The 20899-nt window shown below is 42.9% G+C and overlaps 1 protein-coding gene across 3 annotated transcripts in view; it reads left to right on the forward strand.

Annotated features, from left to right (window-relative positions):
• The first annotated feature begins 3 nt into the window (after positions 1–3).
• LOC309339332 (uncharacterized protein) overlaps positions 4–20899 on the forward strand; it is a 55084-nt gene continuing 34188 nt past the window's right edge. The window contains exons 1-2 of one of the 3 annotated variants that reach the window (XR_014155184.1): positions 4–372; positions 1190–1318. Coding sequence is in view for 2 of the 3 variants with exons in the window: in XM_081857555.1 (XP_081713681.1) it covers positions 1137–1318 (182 nt within the window). In the remaining variant the exon portion in view is untranslated. Of the gene's footprint in view, positions 373–530; positions 1319–20899 lie in introns of those variants that run through there. The other 2 variants (XM_081857556.1, XM_081857555.1) reach the window with 2 other exon arrangements.

Genomic DNA, 20899 nt, shown 5'->3' on the forward strand with positions numbered 1-20899 from the left:
CCCTCCCTCCAGGCCCCTGGCCCCTGGCCCATTCCGCCCCCGCCGGGCGCACCTCAGCTCCTCTAGCAGCGCCAGGGTACACCTGAGCCCTTTCAGCGCGCTTAAAGTCCCGTTTAAAGTCGAATTCCCTGGCCAAATTTCCTAGGATATGGTGGTTTTGTTCTTGTGGCCGTTCGCCTTTTGTGGGCTTCCAGTCGGGGCATATGGTTGCCCACTGTGAGAACAAGTACCGGTATGCTGGACTAGATTATTTTTATTTATTTGCTTTCACATTCGCACCCCACTTTTCCTGCAAGCTCAAGGTGGCGTCCATCGTTTTCTACTCCCCACCCCCCACTCCGCCTGTTTTTCTCCTCAGAACAACCCTTTGAGGTAGATAGGTAGCCGTGTTGGTCTGCCATAGTCAAAACAAAATAAAAAAATTCCTTCCAGTAGCACCTTAAAAACCAACTAAGTTAGTTCTAGGTATGAGCTTTCTGGTATCTGAAGAAGTGTGCGTGCACATGAAAGCTCATACCTTTGAGGTAGGTTAGGCTGGGAGGCAGTGACTGGGCCAAGATTCCCCTGTGAGCTTCATGGCTGAGTGTGGATTTGAACTCTGGTCTCCCAGTTCTTTGTCGGACACACTAACCACTACACCACGCTGGCTCTCAGATGGGCCTTCTGTTTGAACCAGCAGGGCAATTCTAATGTTCATATATGGAGAACATATATGCCTCTTATGCGCCTCCCCCCCCCCCCTTTAAGTTGTTGGACACCTTAAATACAACATTGTGGAGGAAATCATTAAGGGCTGCTTCACACCTGGAGCACCCCAAAACCCACTTATGTTTCCTTGTAATACTAAATCTTGGAGCCCTGACTATATGAGACTGAATTGCTAGGTCAGCCTTTAACTCAATTTCTTTACATTCTGGCCTCTGCAGAAATGCATCTGTTTAAGGCTAAGGCAAGCGGCAATCAATGTGATGCACTCCAGATGTTGCTGGATTCCCGACTCCCATCATCAGCCCCAGCCAGTGGGCTAGAGGCGCTGGCAGCAACATCTGAAGGGCACCACATTGGCTGTCCCAGGTCTAAGGGATGCCCTGGGACTGCAGAGCAGAAGGAAGGCACACACCCTTCTTGCCTCTGCTATGAAGTCTGTGAGACATACATCCACTAACAGTCTGCACCCTCTTCTTCCCAGGAAGAAGAACATCATGGCAGTTGTGCTGTCAAGCAAAGTCTTTGTGGCAAAGGTCCAGGGCCCCATTCAGTGCCATCATGAGCAGGAGGACCTCCAAAGTGCAGCAGAGCTGGCTGCCCACATTTTGAAGTAAGTGAAGTTGTAATACACATTGCCATTTCAAGTGTGGAAGGGGGGGCTAAGGCCATCATGCTGCCATTTAGGTTTAAAAATCATAGTTGGGGGAAATAAATGAAACAATTGGCCACATTCTGTGTGCACGGGTTTTGATATTTTTTTGGTCTTCTTAAGTATAGTTTATACTTTAGCAGAGCAGCTTGTAAAATTCTGAAGGCTGGAACAAAAAAATGCTGAGGACTGGGTTGTGAATTGAACTGGAATGGAATTAGGTGCCTTTTGCAGAGGGGTGAACCGGAACTGGAACGAATTCCTTTTTTTTAAACAAACTTCTTTGGTAAAACTAACCATCATACACAAAGCAGGCCAAAATCACAGCTGGATTTATTACAAAGATTTTACAAAACAAGGAAATGAGATTTTACTAACACACAGCCAGAATCAAAGGGTGGAAAGTGCTATTGAGTGGAGACTCATTAATTTCCCAGCAGGAGTTCATGTTGCCTTGAAAGCACATTGTGCAGCTGAACACGAGTCTTCATATAACATTGTCTCATGTGACCATTTATTGTTGAGCAGGTAAAGATGGATTAGTGTCATCATTGTGAATGGTTTTGAAACAATCCACCCTTCAGAATAAACCTAACCTATAATTTTGCACTTCTATAAATCATTGTGAAAAAGAGTCAATTTGCTTCTAGGTTGAGTCACCTGTTTAACAAGGAAGAAGTATATATATTTTCCCTTTCCACTTATCAGATGCTGGATGTACAGACAGGCTGTGACCTACAGTCCTCTAGTGACTAAATTTCCCAGACTTTTCTGGTTTTTGACTCACTTGTAGAAATAATAGCAAAAGCACATTCCTGGGGTATGGGGAATGGAAGGATGGGCTTCATTTTATACTTCAGGGACCCTATACAACATTCAGGGGAAAGGATTAGCAGTTATTATAGGGTCACTGTTGCAGCCCCATATTAATTAGGGATGAGTCAACTGAATCACATTCCATCATTATAAAGAGAAACAGAGGAGGTGATTCTACAGCTTTTAGTCAGAAAATAGTTCAACAGACTGATCTGAAACTTGGCTGTGTAAGAGATGTCGATTTGAGGATGGTCCATGCAAGCTCTAGGGTATAAATAATAAAGGCCTTCTTTTAAATGAATTAAATGTTTGACAAGCTGAAAGATGGCGTGCATTTTTCTTCCATGGGTTTTACTAGGATGATTTTTAGGAAAATATTTCTCCATTTGTTCAGCATCTTTTGGGAAATGATTTGCCGTGTTGGGTCAAACACAACAAGCATGTGCCTTTACTCATGAATTGTATAACATGCTTGCAGTTTTGGTTTGTTTTTCTTTTTAAAGGCATTTCTGTGGCCAGTGTTAGTCAGTGGTATTTCAGAAGGGTGTTCATCACACATGTTCAATATGAACCTGTTCTGAGAGAAGGTTAAGTGGAAGGAGAGTTGAAAGGGAAGTTTAATGGTGTGAGAGTGAGTGACAGAGATGGTGTGTTGGCAAACAGCTGTGTGTGAGGAACATGAAAGGACAGTGGGAGGGAAAGATGAGATGTTTGCTGAAGCTCCAGCATGCTGGGAAATTACAACTGCTAAGGGTCAGAAAGGACGCGGGTGGCGCTGTGGGTTAAACCACAGAGCCTAGGACTTACCGATCAGATGGTCGGCGGTTCGAATCCCCGTGACGGGGTGAGCTCCTGTTGCTCGGTCCCAGCTCCTGCCAACCTAGCAGTTTGAAAGCACGTCAAAGTGCAAGTAGATCAATAGGTACCACTCCGACGGGAAGGTAAACAGCGTTTCCGTGCGCTGCTCTGGTTCACCAGAAGTGGCTTAGTCATGCTGGCCACATGACCTGGAAGCTGTACGCCGGCTCCCTCGGCCAATAAAGCGAGATGAGCGCCGCAACCCCAGAGTCGGTCATGACTGGACCTAATGGTCAGGGGTCCCTTTACCTTTAAGGGTCATACATTTAACATAAATGTTCTTTAGGCAATATTGATATGATGGCCTACCCTTTTGTTAATTCTAGCTTCACTGCTGCATTGGAGTTGGATGGCTGTCAGTGCCAGTGTGGTAGACCTAAGTCCCAGATTGTCCGTACACTGCAATAGACACACGAAGTCTATGCAACTGAAGATATCATGCAACTGAATATAGAACACTGTGTTATAAGTACTTAATTCAACTGGTGACCAATGCTATCCAGCTGGTAAAGCCAATTAACATATGTAGCATGATCAAAATCCACCTTTCCTTAACAAACCACACCTGCAATAGTTTCTTCTGCTACATGATGTGCCCAGTTCTCATTGGCCTATGATGACACTACTTGTCAAATTCATAGTCCATGGCTCATTATAGTTTTGGTATCCTACAGTGGCTTAACTTTTTTTTTTTTTTTACTACGTTTAAAAGTAGGAGTATTCTATGAACAAGCCAAGATAGAACATAATACTGCAAACCTTTATTATCTTTTAATTTGACCCTTTTCCTCCCAAGTGCAAGAAAGAAATGCAAATCCACCCCAACACTGATCAAGTCCACAGTTGCTTGCAAATCACAATGAAATATCCCCCCAAGGCTCTGTTTGGTGTGCCTTCATGCAGGGCTTTGAGGCAATTAAGCGCAAGAGATGGGAGCTTCTCAGCTCTGAAACTCCAACATTCTGGTGGATATCTGGTTCTTTTCACAATAGTTCCTTAAAGTCACCAGAATACCTGTTCAACCCCTTGGGCATGTGAAAATAAAACTTTCATCTGCGTAAGCAGATTTCATCACACCAGCTGCCATTGAGAAAGACCTTTCACTCTTTCAAGTTATATACTGTAGTTAACAGTGCAGCCCTGCACATGTCTACTGAATTCGATGGGGCTTACTTCAAGGTAAGTGAGTACAGTGTAGGATTGCAGTCCAAGGGAGCCAATATACACCCATAGTTAATATCTCTGCTTGTGTGATATTCTCTGCACATCACACTAAGCTAAACTAGTGCATGAGCTCACAGATTCAAAATTCAAAATGAAAAGACTTCCGGGTTAGCGCGAACGGCTAATGGCGGATTCCCTCCGAGCTCCGGAGGGAATCGGCTCTGCTGAGGACGGGTCTTGCCGTGCCGGCGACACGGGGACCCTCAGAAACCGCAGGCGCGGAAGCCTGCGGACTTGGTGACTCGGTGGGCACCTTAAGCGCCCTCCCTGACCCACGAAGAGCCTTTTTAAAGGCTGCGGAGAGGGTACGGAGAGTGGCGTGGTGCTGAGAGTAGACCGCTACCTCAGTAGAGTGAAGCCGCAAGCCATGGCCGGAGAGCGCTGACTTTCTTCCCAAATTTGGATTGGATAACAAAGGACCCGTGAGTAGTGGAATTTGGACTTTAAAAATTTTATCCTGTGAATTCGGCACGATCGGGGGATGTGTTAAAGGGAAGTCCGCACCCCCTCTACTTATAGACGTTTCAAAGCAAGGAACGGAGAATTAAGGCGGAATGAATACTGTTTTGAGGATTTAAAAGTTTCTCACAAATTTGATAGAACAAGATTTTTGTGCTGGAGAGAAAGGGAATTTGGAACTTTGTGTGTATCCCCCCCAAAAAACCCGGGAGTGTCCTATTTGGGTCCCGGAGGAAGAAGTGAAAGGAGTTTGACAGCTGTCAAAGAAGCTGTCAAACGGGCGGACAAAGTAAAGAATTTTGCTATTTAATAACTCTTGGAATTAAAGTTGATACATTTGGACTGAGGCGATTGGAAACAAAGTATTGATAATAACAAAGTAACAGATTATTGGAAAAGGACTACTAAATAACTGAAAGCCCCCTAGGGGGAATTAGTGACATTACAATGGCTGCAGAGGGAAAATTACTGGCGGAGATAGAAAAAATGTTTTTTCTCGTGGGAATCCTGCAGGAGCAGAGTATGGCTCTGAGTAAAGTTTTTATGACCTTGAATCCTGAAACAAACAACTCTGCTGAATGCACAAAGGAGATGTACGATAAAAATTCTGCAGCTGAGCAGGAAGAGATGCCTTTGGAATTGACAGAGAAAAAAGAAGGAGTTCAGACACTACAAGTGGAAAATATCAACCAGAAATCTGCAGCGTCAGAGTATGAGCAAGAAGACCTCTGGATTACAGACCTGCGAAAGATGAGAAAGAAGAAGAGAGAAGCCCCTGGAGTACTTGGAATATTAAAACTAGAAAGAACAAAGCAATATGATTGGGACTTTTCTCTTGAGCATGGAAAACTAGATGGTCTTTCGCAGCAAACACTCTTCAACATTCTGAATGAAAGAAAATATGATCTGACTCTGACTGAACTCCTTCGGGGTCTTAGGACCATCAAAGAGGACTACCAATATAGCTGGCAGAGAGGGACTGACAGAGAATCAGACGCCTCGGACGTGAGGAATCCGGGCTAGAAATATTTTTTATTTGTTTTCTGGACATTTGTCTAGGAAGGGACAGAAACCGGGGCAGGGGGGGGGAGAGAATAGAATTATAAAATGTTATGTTTTGTTTTACTTGGTCAATGTGACCTATAATTAATATAATAAAGGGAAAATTTGTGAAGGGGAAGTTAGATCGACCTTAAAAAAAAAAGAAATTAATGATTATAAGAGAATTGGATAGTTGAATACAGATAAACAAAAGATTTTAATTTTCAAAAGCAATGTGAATATCTTTAAGAGGTTAGGTAAGAACTTGCTGAATTAACTTTGGAATTGGGATGTAAGAGGAGGGGGTGGGGGGAAGTCAATGAAAGTGGGTAAAGAAATTTAGGGTATGTAATTGTATTTGTGTGTTTGTTTGTCTTTGTCTTTGTGTGTGTGTCTGTTGTTATAAAATGTAAAAACCCAATAAAAATTATTTTAAAAAAAAAAACAAAATTCAAAATGAAAAAAATCTTTTTTTTTTAATTCTAAGAACCAAGGCATACGTAGCATGGAAACATAGTAAGAACAATATTAAGCATGGTAAGATCTTGCTCATCTAAAAGAGAGCAGGGATTGAGTCAGGCAGATCATAGGAGGACATCTTCTACCCTCCTCACCTAGGGGTAAAGTCCTTCAGGTTCTACAACAATTAACTTTATACACATGATTAATGATTTCAGGATCCATTTATTCTAACATAAATCTTAGTTAATCAATTTCTAGCATTATTGGCTTGGATCCTAAGTTCACAGAAATAACATTTTAAGCAGAGGTTGGATGGCCATCTGTCATTGATGCTTTAGTTGTGATTCCTGCATTGCAGGGGGTTGGACTAGATGGCACTCAGGGTCCCTTCCAACTCTACAGTTCTATGATTTCCCATCCTCTCCTCCCACTGCAATCACCTTCATACTCCCTCTGCACCTCCCAAATCTCTGGAGGGCGAAGGGCTAAAAAATATGGGATGGGGCTCAGGGGGCTGCTGGAAGAGGAGGAGAATTGTCAATCAATCCAGTTTGGGGTGATTCTGCCCCCCACCTGGCAGCATCCTCCCATACCTGATCTCACAGAGTATGTAGGAAGTGGAAGAGATGATAAACTTTACTTGTATTAAGTTAATTTAAGACCCAAGATCACATGCACACCATACATTTAAAGCACATTTATGCCACTTTAGCAGTCATGGCTTTACCCAGCAAATTATGGGAACTGCAGTTTATCCCTTACAGAGCTACAGTTGCCAGCACCCTTTAAAAATCTGCAGTTCTCATGGTACTGTGGGACGGGGATCAGCCATAACTGTTGAAGTGGTATAAGAATGCTTTAAATGCATGGTGCAGATGTGCTCAGGTCAGTACATTGCTGCAAAGACTGAAAAAACTTAATGTTTCACCCATGTTATTAGAAAGTGCCAGCCATTGCCTGTCCCTCTTGATTTCGTATTAAAATTTCTCTGAAGGTTCAACCAAGTGACAGTTACCCAGCAATGCTAGAAGAAGCCGTGTGCCAGCAGCAACTTGCTTTGACACACTTGGCTCAGTGTGTTCTATGGGAATAACATTACTTAACCAGAACCCTTTTTACAAAGGTTTCTGATTTCACTTGGCCTAACTTCTCAGCTACTCTGCCTGTCACTGTCCTTTATAAGAGATGCTGGGAGTTACTCATCTACCATTTCCTGATTTGGAACTCCTAAATTGAGAGGGGAGGTAGTCCTGGGTATTCAGTGGTGAGGGAAAGATTCTCTATCCAGCCACAGCAAAGCTGGCATTCTTGCGCCACCCCTTCTCCCATGGATATCCTGCTCTGGCTCAACCAGGGTATAGGGCAAAGTGAGATTCTAGGCTAGATGTGAAGCTTTGCTCTGGGGAACATGGAAGTTGATCCAGCAAGGAATAAGCAGAAACTGAGTGCTTTTGTAGCAGTAGCACCAGGTGCAGCTTTATGAGAAAGGACAGTATAGAAATCTAATGAATTAAATAAATAGTACCACTTATGGTTACAATATGCTTCTTTGCCTAAAGGGGCCTAGGCCTTATATACAGCTGTGGAATGGGGAAGGCTCAGGCCTTCTGCAGGAGAGCCCTCCAAATGCGAGGGTGGCAGTGCCACACCCTCAGGTTGGGGGTGCTGCTCTGTAGGTTCATTGGGTATGTGGTGCCCAGCATACCTGGCAGGGTTGGAGTCCTCACCTTCATCACTCAATTAAGAGGAATCCTGCTCCTGTTCCCTGACAACAGAATGGTACAGGTTAGCTTTTTCCTATTACAGCCCTTGCACCACCTCTCAGTTAGGGCCCTGCTCCTGTTTGTCATGTTCTTCCAGGGGTTTGACTCCTGCAGTGGGTGATCGTCTTCCTCCTCAACCTGCATCACTGTCTCAGGACAGTCCACTCTGCTGTATCGAGAAATTTCTCATCTTGCCTGGTATCTCGAAAGTGGATAGGTGGGCATCAAGTTGATGTACTTTCTCTTCCAGCAAGGCAACCAGCTTGCACTTGCTGCATGTGTAGTTTTTCATATTCTGAGACAGGAATACAAACATGGCACAGGTGTTGCAGATCACGGCAGCAGCTCCCTCGCCGTCCATGTCTCTTGGTCCTACATACACTATGAGGTAGCGCTTCAGGCCTATCCCACAAAACACCCTTGCAAACACTCCTGTTTACAATCTCCCACAGGCTGCGATAAATAGTTGGGTTGCAAACTGGCAGAGATCGTTGGTTGTTTATGAACATTGCTGCCATGCTTCCAGCAAATAGGAACACAGGAGATGTGTGAACAGGGATGTAGCGGAGCTTTTTCAGAGCTGGAGCAAGACCAAAATTATCAAAGTGGCAAAGTGACTGAATGAATCTCCTATGGCAAGTGAATGTGGTGACAATGAGACTTTTAAGCTTGTGGCAAATTATCATCAAGGGAATCTAAGAGTGAGGAAAATAATCCAGCATACTACTTTCTTTTTCTTTGGCGAGGTTCCTACTTTTCACTAACAGTTTAAATGTCAACACATCTGTCTGAGATTGTTTGTGTTTCTAATTAAAAGCTAAAGGTTGCATTTTTAGCTAGCCAGAGGTCTTGTGTAAAAGCTCATTGTGTTTCACAAACTGATCCATTGCAGTCAGAGTTTGCTGCCCCAGGAAACTATACGCAGGATTGCAATCATGCTAGTACTAATAAATTGTGTATTATGCAATGTATTACTTCCACAGAGAGAAAGAGAACAGACAGACAGACCTGCCTGGATTTGTGGCATGGCTACATTGGGGCATGACTACATTGGGGCATGACTACAGGGGCTGACATGGTGAACTCCTGTTCTCCAAAAAAATTCCACTGTCCCACTGAAGGGAAGCTGAATGGAGGCAAGTAGTGGGGCTACCAATTACTTCCCTTCATCTGGGAACCAAAGTGGGAATTGGCTTCAGACACATCCTTGGCGCTAACCCTTCCCCCACAGTTACAGGGTTTCTCTTCCCAATCCTCCTTTTTGTGAAAAGGGCAAAAATAGACTCTGCACCCACCCAGAATGCTGTGTATGTGAATGGGGAATGCACATGCATAAAATGCACATCTCTGCCCTGCCCGTCACGTCTAGATTGGCCTTGAACAACTGAAAATGTAACATTAGCAGAGCACACAGCACAGCAAGTGTTTGGAGGCAGTTTTCCTAACAGGCTCTTCTTCCTTGGCTGCTGCAGTCAAAAGCTCCCCCTCCTGTTGCAATCTGTCAAGAACAAACTTGTCTGTGACAGCTGTTAGCTAAAATTGCTAACATATCCCACTCTTGGAGAAAACAAACACAAGGGTAAAAGCTGGCGTTCTCTGCTTTTGTGCTTTCTGAATTCACATACAATAGTCATTTTTTGGTTAGCATTTTAAAAGAGAATAAAATCAAATAGAAAGCCATTCATTCAGCCCGAATAGATTAACAGAACATTTGAGATGCATTACTCAGAATAGCATCTGCCCAAAGCCAAGCCTCCATTGGAGAGGAGCCAAAACGTACTGTGAGAGGGTTTCACTTGATTCTCATGTTACTAAAAGAAACTGTTCAGTTGCTTTCTCTGGTCCTCCATGTGCAGAAGTCCCGTATACTTAATACAGCAGCAATTGTCCCTTGACATGTAAGCAGGCTTCTCGGTTCCTTATCTTATCTATGAGATAACAAAGCAGTATTTCTTTATAAAGAAGAAAGCAGCCACTGTATGAATGGAATATTCACTCTTAGACTAGAGCATAGGTGAATGAGGTACTCTAACTGGCACACTGAATGAAAATCTCTAGGCTTAAAATGGGATCAGAGAAGAGACAGATACTTCACTCTAAAAGGAAGAGCACAGAAATAATTTTCAAATGGTCTTGAGTGCTGGAGCAAACAATCTATCAGGAGTACCATTTCAGATTTTGAGGGAAGGGTAAGGGTGGAAATTCACAGCAGAACTGAAAGGCCTGTTCCTTCTGTATACAAGAGGATGGAGTGTGTGTCATTTTAAAAGCATTTCATAATAATAAGAGACACAGAACCATTGTCAGAAACACTAGGAGGTATGCATGACTGTTCTTCAGTATATTAATGGCAGTCCTTGCATTGGGGGGGGGGGATTACTTTGATTTGCAAAAACCTGAAACCACACACACACACACACACACACACACACACACACAATCTGCTATTTGATTTTCTATGGCCAGATCAGATGGAAGGAAGAAGAAAAGTGAAATGCAGGCAAAACTAAGGTTGTTTTCTTTTTCTTTTAACTTATCCACCATATATTGAGGAGGAACATTCAAAATGACGTGCAATATAGAAGAGTAATTTTCAGTTAGAACAACTACTTTAAATTAGTGAGTGCCAGAAGTTATTATAAAAATATTAAAATGAGAGTCAGAGATTTCTGCTGTGAAAAACTTGTCCAACTCTTTAAATTCACAAAGTGTTCTACAACGGATGCATTTGTAAAGCAAAATAGTGTGTCTGAATGGTAACCTGTTTGAATGGTGCAGATGGTTGTGTTCTTCAATCGCTCGTGCAAATCTGTAGATCCCTTGCCACTATCTTTCAGTCCTTAACCAGTATTCATGACACACCTCACTTTTCATAGGAAGCTCCGTGCTATAGATATCTGATATGGGAACTATTTTTAGCTGCAGATCTGGTCTATTTATTTGATTGCACTGGCGTGAATAAGCAGTAAGCAAAGAAGCTGTTTCAGAATACGCATTACACGTACCACCATGTTTTTCACTAAAAGGACCCATGAGCTTAAATCCTTCTTTTTTTCTTTTGTTTGATTGAAAGATGGAAAACTGCAGAGATAAAATGCAAGGAACAATACATAAGAAAAAATGGCAGACGTATCTGAAACTCTTGCATAATGTGGAAAGCAGCCCATGAAGCGCCCTGAGATCTTGTGATGAAGGGTGGTATATAAATCAAATAAATAAATAAGCCAGCCAGCCAGAGAGAAGGCTTCGGAACACAAATGTGAAGCTATTCTTATTCATTCTGCTAATATTTACAGCTACTGTATGATGTGAATGTGGAGCTTTGCCCTCAGTCACCAACAGGGGGCCACCTTGTCATGTGCACTCACTTTCCTAAACTATGAAAAGTTCTAGGGGCATTGTCCTTACCTGGATTTGGTTTCATTTGGAAAAGACCAGGGATTCGTGGTTTTTCTTTCTTTAGGGACTGCACCAGGTTTGAAGGGGCCCTAAGCAACAAGGGAAATAGCAGTAGCAGTTGCAGCTTCTTTGTCCAGCGCTTCTTTGCTCAGGTCCAGGCTAAGCATCACCACATATCCCCCCATAGACCGGCACTGCTAAGACAAGATGCACTGGGTGAAACAACCCTGACAGTCGCCATCTTCATTTTCCCAGATGCATTCTGGGGAAATGAAGATGGAAGCAGCTGCAGGTTCACCCAGCTAAAAGCATGCTGCCATCCAAATGTTTGCCTAACCGTTCTGGGTGCTGATGTTGGGCATGAGGGTATTATTTGAGTTTATTTACAAATATTCAGGTTGAGCATAGATGGAGGCAGATATCTATTTTTTAGATCTCCAAAGAGGCCGGCCCCAAAATGGGTTTTCCAATGCTCAAAGCTCTCTGACTTTCTCCGTCCCAGTCAAAAACTGCATTACTTTCGTATAGCAAGTGTGGTGTTCTCACAGACACAGATCTAACTTGACATCATCTTTAGCTGGAATGTGGGGGGGGGGGGGACAGAAAGGCATGTTTTGTTGAAATGGCCCTCGGTTTCCAGAGGTGCCCCTAGCTATTTCCAAGCCATTGTATGTTATTTACCTGTCATTTTCCCAGGAAAAGATGTGCCTGGCAATCTGGCCTACTGCCTGTTAAATAAGTTTCAAGCTGTTGTTTGTCCCACAGCTGTTAAAGGCACAGATGCCTTGCCAGAAAACCAAAACAAAACTGGCAAACTTCTGGAAAGGGACACACATGGTGTGGTTTGCATTGGACAATGTTTTCAAATTCTTGTGGTACAGAAAGTATTTTGTACCTAGTATGTGCAAATACAAGGCACAAACAACACTTTGAACATTGCTTTGTTTGGCATGCTAATGAAATAACTAAGGCCAAATTATTATTAACTGCAAAACACATTTTGAAAGAGATTCTTGTTTTGATTCAGTGTTCAGCATTGCCAGCATAACAGATGGTGAAGACATTCAATATAATACCCAGCACATGTTTAATTAAACTGGATTTATGTCATTATGACCTTTTTAGAGACTTTAGGGGGGAAAGTAGCCCCTAAGAACCAGCAAAGAAGAGGCCTTGGGTTGGGGAGTCATTTTCACAGGAAATGCTTAGCAGTGAGCTATGCTGAAAAGGAGAAGATGGGGTTGGATCATAGAAGTAGGAGAGGAGAAAGAAAGTAAGAGGATCTAACATAGCTCAGTCAGTACAGCAAGAAATAACTCTTAATCTCGGGGTTGTGGGTTTGAGCCCCACTTTGGGCAAAAGATTCCAACATTGCAGGGGCCTGAACTAGATGACCCCTTGCATCTCTACAATTCTGTGATTCAGTGGGATATTACACTGGCATAGGACCAGGAGTGGCAAGGTAGCTGAGCGTCATTTTCAATGATTGCTGACACTTTGCATATGCAATATGCTTCATTTTAAATTTTATTTCATTTGCGTCACTGACCCACATCCCAAATTTCCAAATGCTCCTGTTCCACTGCATTGCCACGGGCAGATCATCATAAGCCTGGCTGGCTCTGCTTTCTGTCTGAGCTTCCAAAAGACTCACCATCCACTTCAGAGATGCTTTAGATGCCGCAGGAGTTTGGGCTTCTACACAAGCAGCCAGTTTGGTAACAAGAAACAGGGGCCAAACTAGCAAAGTTATGGCCTGTTTTCTATGCTTCTTGATAGAAAGAGAGATGCCTGGTTACAGCATACTTCCTCTGTTTTCCAGATCTCGCACAACTGGGATTGTCTTTTAATTCTCTCCCTGCCTAAAGTATACAACATATCCTGGCCATGGTTATGTGCAGTTGTCACTGGTGAAGAGGGTTCCTCCAACAACCCGACAGCAGTAGATGTGTTCATTTCTTCTAAGCCTATTGCAAATCCATGCTATAAGCTAGCCAGTTGATCAAGCAGTATCACCTTTCCCTGCTACTGTATATCTTGGCCCTAAATAGCTGCTAACGTGCATTCCCATTAGCACCATCAGAATATAACTGGAACTACCCCTGCCAATGTACAGTCCCCACTTCACAATTACTGTATATTCTTATTTGTAAACACAAATGCACACACGTTTTGTGGGTGCCCTGCATCCTTAGGAAGGGGTGGGTGTGAGAAATCACTGCCAATGCTCTTGCTCCAGCCTCAAGACTGCTTTAGCCTGTCCACGTTCTGGTAGAAATCAAATTGGAATAGTAACTCTTGGCCTGCCACCCACTCCCTACATCACCTTATAGCAGGTGCAAGGGAACGTGTGCCAGCCAGCCATGCTCCTCATGTGTCAACACACCCACCATCTGATTTCCTGGCCAGTCAGCATTCCCCAGTCAGTTGGTGGGGCTGCACATGTGTAGAGCCCCTCTGCCAAATGCTTGGCTGCCAGGAAGGGAAAGCACAGCTGACTTGCAAGGGCATGGTCACTAGGAATGTTCCCACTAACACCAATCATCTCTTGCACGTGTGAAGGGACCTCATTTGAACACCCATTTTGTGCACCTTGGAACCTCAAAAGAGGAATGTAGGAAGCTGCCTTATACCATTGCTCCATCTTGCTCAATATTACCGGTATCTACACTGGCTGGCAGCAGCTCTCCGGGGTGTCAGACAGAAGTCTTCGCCCAGCCTTGCCTGGAGATGCCAGGAATTGACCCTGGGACTTTCTGCATGCAAAGCGGATGCCATACCACTGAGCTATGGCATTTCCCTAAACAGGATTTAGCCAGAGTATGCTAGTGTTTGAACCTCTTTAGCTCACTTGTTTTGGAACAGAACTTGGAAAGAACCAAGTCTCTATGCTTATTTGTTCATTTGTTTCTGTTCTTTTAAAAAATATTTTTTAAAAGAATGTTTAAATTTTTGTAAAAGTTATTTGCCTACAGGGGTGCTGTTGCAACTTTTAAAGAAAGCATTATTTGTACAAAAATAGCCTTAAGCTGTTCAAGTAAATGATTGACACCTGGCCAATTAGCCATGATGTCAGAACCAAATTCAAAGGCAAGGGAAAGCAGGACATTTATGTACACTTTCCTCCACCAGAGATTACATATACCGCCCATGCTTTATTAGAAATAAGTGTTTCCAGACCAAGGGGATGATGCATTTCTCCCAGAATGAAATTGCAGTCTCAGCAAATTTGCAGGACAGCCTTAATAAATCAGCTAAAGACACAATTAGTTTCATGGCTCGCTCATCCTTTCATTACACATTCTTGCACAATTGTACCCAGTTGCAAGCCATTCTGATTCTGTAACTTCTAATTCATGAAATTTCTGCATCCAGTTATAGGGTTGCAGCTTTCTCGCCATCATTCTTAGGGACGGGCTTATTTTATGGGATCCTACATATTATCTTTCAAAATTGTGCCTGTCAAGCCTGATGCATGATATTCTTTTCTAGTGAGAGAAGTTGTGTTTCTTTTTCAAGCTAAAGTGAAAAAGTATTGTTATATGTACCTCACTTTCTCAAGCTACAAGAACTTCCAGGAGCAGCCCAACTCAAGTCTGCTTTCCTTGAAATGAAAGTAATTGAGGCTTCTGATGTTGTTCTAGCATTCATTTTGTTTTACAGATGGACAAACATAGAACTGTGGTATTGGAAGGGGCCCTGAGGGTCATCTCGTCCAACTCCCTGCAATGCAGCCAACTGAGTTAAAGCATCCATGACAGGTGGCCATCCAACCACTGCTTAAAAACAATCAAGGAATGAGTCCGTTCAACCTCTGTTCTGCTGTCAAACAGCTATTACTGGCAGAAAGTTATTTCTGATGTTTAGTGAGAATCGCCTTTCTTGTAATTTAAATCCATTAGTTCGGGTCCTACTCTCCAGAGCAGGAAAAAACGAGCTTGCTCCATCTTTCATGTTATAACCCTTTAGATATTTGAAGATGGCTATCATCTCTCCTCTCAGTCTTCTCTTATTCAGACTAAACATTCCCAACTCCATCAACCATTCCTCATAAGGCTTGGTTTTCATCTTGATCTCCCTCCTCTGCACATTTTTTGGCTTTTCAATATCCTTCTTAAACTGTGGTGCCCAGAACTGGACACAGTACTCCAGGTGTGGTCACACCAAAGCAGTACAGAGCGGGGCTATTATTTTCCTTGATCAGGACATTATACTTGTGTTGATGCAGCTTTGACTAGCGTTCACATTTTTTTGCTGCTGCATCACACTGTGGACTCATGTTCAGCTTGTAGTCTACTAAGACTCTGAGATCCTTTTCACATGTGCTACCTGCAAGCCAGGTGTCCCACCATCTTCTGTTTGTTCAGCTGGTTCTTCCTGCTTAAATGTAGAACCTAACATTTGTTCCTACTGAGATTCATTTTGTTAGTTTGGGCCTATTCTACAATCTGTCATGGTCATATTGATTCCCGATTCATGCTTCTGCAGCATTTGCTACCCCTTCCAGTTTATTGTGGTCTGAAATCAGGAATGGGAAACTGGTGGCGCTCCAGGTGCTGTGGGACTCCATCTTCCATTGGCCACAGTCAGCATGGGATTATGGGAGTTGTAGGCCAACAGTATCTGAAGGGCATTAGGATCTCCACCCTTGGTCTTAAGTGCAGGTGGCCATGTAAGCCTATGTCACCCTTATAAGGCTATATACCAACAATGTCAAGTGAGATATCCAGAGAGAAAGTCAAAGTATTAATGCGGATGGACTGCTCACAGCACACACTCTCTTTCCCTCTGCCAAAATTCAATTTCTTCACTACACTCTTTTCCCCTGTCCTTTCTCCCCCATTCCACCTCCTCCAACCTTGATGGCTGACTCCTGCAAAAGGCTCTGAGAGAGATCTGCAGTTATCTCCTAATCAATTCAGTGGGTTAGGTTGGATATTTCTCAATCATCTTGGGCCATTAACCAGTAATCTGCCTAACAAAGGAAATAGGGGCCAGTGCTATAACATTATTGTTGAAGTTAAGGTTGAGTAATGCAGGCATTGGACTGGTGACTGAAAAACAACTGAACTTTAATCTCATCAGATGTTTTTCACTGAGTTGAGTCTTTTTGCTAACATACCAGGGAAGACAAAAACAGAAAACAAGACAAAAAACCCTGACCTTGGTCAATACTTTACATTTGATAGGACTACCCTTGAAAATAAATCTATTTTCCTGATGCTGTTTTGCTCCTGGGCAGCAAATATTCTATTTCCATGATCAAGCAAAGGAAATCTGGGAGTGAGTATGGATCTCCCATACTAGGAAGAAAAGGGCTGGTGTGTTTTTCAGAAGGGAGGGCAGACTTTTCTCACCCTCCAAATAGGTCATGAGGACTGTAATAAAGATAAGGGGCCATGAAATGTATAAAATAAAACATAAAAAGATCATTAAAACAGCACAAAAAGATCATTAAAATGACTGGCTAATCAAGAATGTTTTAAACAACTGCATAGGCATGTCAGCACAAAAAGGTCTTCAAGAGACACCTGAAAGTAAAAAGGAGGGGTGTCTGCTGACTTTGCCAGAAGAGTGTTCCGCTGCAAGGGAATGACAATACTCAGTGTTCAACTTCTAACTGAGGCCATTCAGGTCTCTGTAACACAAGGTGCAACTAACAATGCTTCTTTGTATGATCTCACTCATCAAGCTGGGATATAATAAGTTGCATTTGGTTTTACTGGATGGGCTCGGGCAGAGAAATCCTTGAGTACAACATTGGACCCACATTAAGGAAGTATTGATGCCCATGGTTCTCCATGCTTAGCACACTAGGCACTTTTTCACACAGCACATGTTTAAACAATGGAATACATTAACCTGAAGATCCAGTACTGACGATTGACCGGGACAAATTCATGGAGGATATTAGTGGTTACTAGCCATAATGGCCTGGTGCTACCTTCAGTAAGGGAGGTAGCATGTCTCTAAATACCGGTTTCTGGGGAGCCCAGATGGGGAGAGTGCTCTTGCACTTGTGTCCTGTTTGTGGGATTTTCATAGGTGTCTGGTTCACCACTTTGAGCACAGGATGATGGGCCTTTTGCTCCGCTTCAGCAGGGCTCCTCTTACATTTTGTTATGTCGTACTGCTTTCAAAATCTGTCACATCAGCTTGACCTTCAAATCATATATAAGCTGACATTTCAATGAGCCAATTGATAGGGATGTATTTTTACATTTAGTCCTTCTGCTGCATATTGCCACTCCAATCCAGAGTTCTACATAAATTTTGCTGTACACAAAACTCAAACTCAAGTGGTAGTGGTGGTGAGTACCATTAATTTCAATGGTGGCAGGTTTATCCACTTACAGTAAAAATGGCAATGCTACGCTGTGTTTCTACTCAAGAGTTAGGAACTACAAAAGAAGACACTCCACTCAATATATATTGCAGGCCCTCCCCTCTCTCTCACACACACACACCCGGAATGCAGCTGCTCTTATTAATACTGACAGATACGCACAGGTGTTACAAAACAAATTCTGTCAGCAGTTTCAAAGTGTCACTATCAGCATGACATTACAAGACAACTGCAAATGTCAAAATGCCTTTGCTACTAAGTGGCTTATCTCAACCAAATAACAGAACTGTGCTGAAAGCAAAATGTGCTTCTTTGCCCACCTCTCCATAATAATTCTATAGCACCCACAGTCAGCAGCAGGCCAAATGACCACTCTGCTGATAGACAAACCTTTGTTTTGGCTGATACCTTCATTTTATCTGCTGCACATGAGATAGATTTGTGTTTTATGGTTGTGTTTTAATTGTTGTTAGCTGCCTTGTATAGTGTGCAAGTGCTAGGAGTGAAAGATAGAAGCATTTGCAAGAAATAAAGCCAGCTACTTTCCTGCTTGTTTATGCTGAACAAGTACCAGAGTTTCACCCCATAGTCATAGATAGGATCAGGCTTTGTTTATCAAGGTGCATGTATAAGGGGAAGAAAGCAGAGGGGTATACAGATCTGTAAGGCCCAGGAGTCTCACTAATCCCCAACTATGCCCAAGGTGAAAGGTCATAGCTCAGTGGCAGAGTATCTGCTTTATTTGCACAGCTCTAGACAGCTGAATATTGTATGAAGAAGCACCAGGGCTGTGATGGGGGCTGGAGTTGTCTTCTGCAGATTTCTCTAAACTTAGTTACAAGAGAAGCAGCAGAGCATCTGCTTTGTAGGTGACGGTCGGTCCTATGTTCAATTCCCAGCATCTCCAGGTAGAGCTGGGAATGTCCCCGACTGAATCCCTGAAGAGCTGCTGGCAGCTGATGTGGACAACCCAGGGGAGCTAGATGACCAGTGATCTGACTCAACACAAGCAGCACAATATGTTGGGACTGTACAGAGACGACAAAGGAAACAGAGCCTCTGTTGAAAAGCCCGTTGCCTTTGCTGAGCTGACAGATGATATGAAACTCATGAATTTGCAACAAGGCAAATGCAGCACATGAGGCTGCAGTCATCAGATGATGAGTGTGCATGTGTAAGCCAGCCCTTGGACTCAGGTGGAAGTGTCATAAGCAGCTGAGCTCTTGCTCCTTTCAGGATGGGAAGGATAGCTAGGCAGCGTCCAACGATAAATCCCATTTATTCTTCAGGAAGCTTAGGGCTACCTCCTTGTTAGTTTTAATGGCACAGCTGCAATTGTATTTTAAAATGTGCAAAACATAAAATGTATTCTGAAATGCACATGGCCTGGTGTGTTTGGGTGGGTGGGTGGGTGTCACATGGGGTTCTTATCTGCAGCCTGCCAGCAGTTGTTGTGCTCTAACTCCTAACAGCCCCAGCCAGTATGGCCAAGGGACATATACCGCAGATCTACATTTAGAACACATAACATCGCCCCAAAATCAGAACTGTAGTCTCCCTCTTCCAGAGCTACACTTCCTGGCACCTTTAAGAAAGTACAGTTCCTGAGGTTCTCACATGACTTCCCCCGATGAATTTTGGGAACTGTAGTCCCCAAGCTACATTTCTCAGCATCCTTAACAAATTGCAGTTCCCAAGATTTTTGGGGGAGAAGCCATATCCTTTCAATGGGTGTTGTATGCACTTTAAATGTATGGTGCAGATCTGCCTGGAATTGTAGTCCAACAATATCTGGAGGGTCACAGCTTAACCACGCCTGCCACAGGGCAACCATCTGAGCTGTTCTGTGATTTACATGTTGGTTTGCAATGCATGGCTACAGAACATGTAGGAGCATGCCCCCCAGGCAAAGTGCCAATGTGCATGTTGATTGAGGGTATGGGTAGGCCCAAGTGTTGGTCATGTGTATGCGCTCACAAAAATGATCAGGTAAAGCAGTAACACATGGACTCTAACCTGGAGCTCTTCTTCTCCACACTTGCTGCACCCCAAGATTTACCAGCAGAGGGCACCCAAAGCTTAAGAGAGCTGCTAAATTAGCCACACCTTGCCCACTAAGCAAAAGTCCAAAAGGATTAAGAAAATAATCTCTTTATACAAATGAAGCTGCGTAAATATTTGTAAGACAAAGACCCCGCCACCAAATTTTAACGTATAATTAACCAAATTGCATGAGATAAAACTTGGGTTTGGTGATCAAGTTTGCCAATGCAGCTTGTATCTTTGTTCCTACCATGCAAAGAAGCAAAGCAAAACACAAAGACTTCACAGATCAGAACAGGGGCTCAGAATCAAGAAGCAGAAGGCCCAGCTTTAGCCCCTGGTCCCAGAGAATTAAAACTACTGTATTGCTTTGACACTTCATATTTCAATTATTTTAGTAACAAGCTGAGCCCCTCAAATAGCCCACAGTAAGACTTGGAATAAATTGAGGAACACAATGCTCCATGAATCTGGTTTTAAAAGAATTTGGGCACTGTTTGGTTTGACCAAAGTGCAGTAGGGAGATTCTGAAGTGCAAAAAATGGAAGAAAATGTAACAAGCTGTATGTAAAAGTAAAAAGGAAGATGGGCAGAGAATAGCAACCAGAGGTGGAACAGTTTTATGTCTGAAATACCTGGCCTGACTTTCAGTGCCCAGCTCCAGTGTAAGATAGCCATTTTAATGTGTAGTAGATAAACAGCTGTTATTCATTGTTGGATATCCAAACCCTCTCTGCAATGTAATATTTGGATATTGCATTTCCACTAATATTTTGTTATGGAGAACCACACCTGCACAATTTTCACAGGTCTTTGTTGGTTTAGTGCCAAATTACATCATTACCTAAGTCCTACAGTATTCTGAGTGCTTTTTTTAAAAAAATTCATTTTTATTTATTTTTATGTAGACAAATACACATGAAAGTAAAATACAACAAAACTAAATAGTAAAACTTCAAGTATTTTAGTCATTTCCCTTGGAGACACATATCATTAGAGTGCTTATGTGCCCTCATATTTTTGCTTACATTTTCTGGGGAGAAACATTCTGAATGACCAAAGTAAAATAAATGAATAGGGGAATCTAGTCATAATTTTCCAAAGGTAAACTAAGCATTTGGACCGAAGCAG

The sequence above is a fragment of the Podarcis erhardii genome (genome assembly GCF_964252035.2).
Source record: "Podarcis erhardii genome assembly, chromosome: 3".
Taxonomy (NCBI): domain Eukaryota; kingdom Metazoa; phylum Chordata; class Lepidosauria; order Squamata; family Lacertidae; genus Podarcis; species Podarcis erhardii.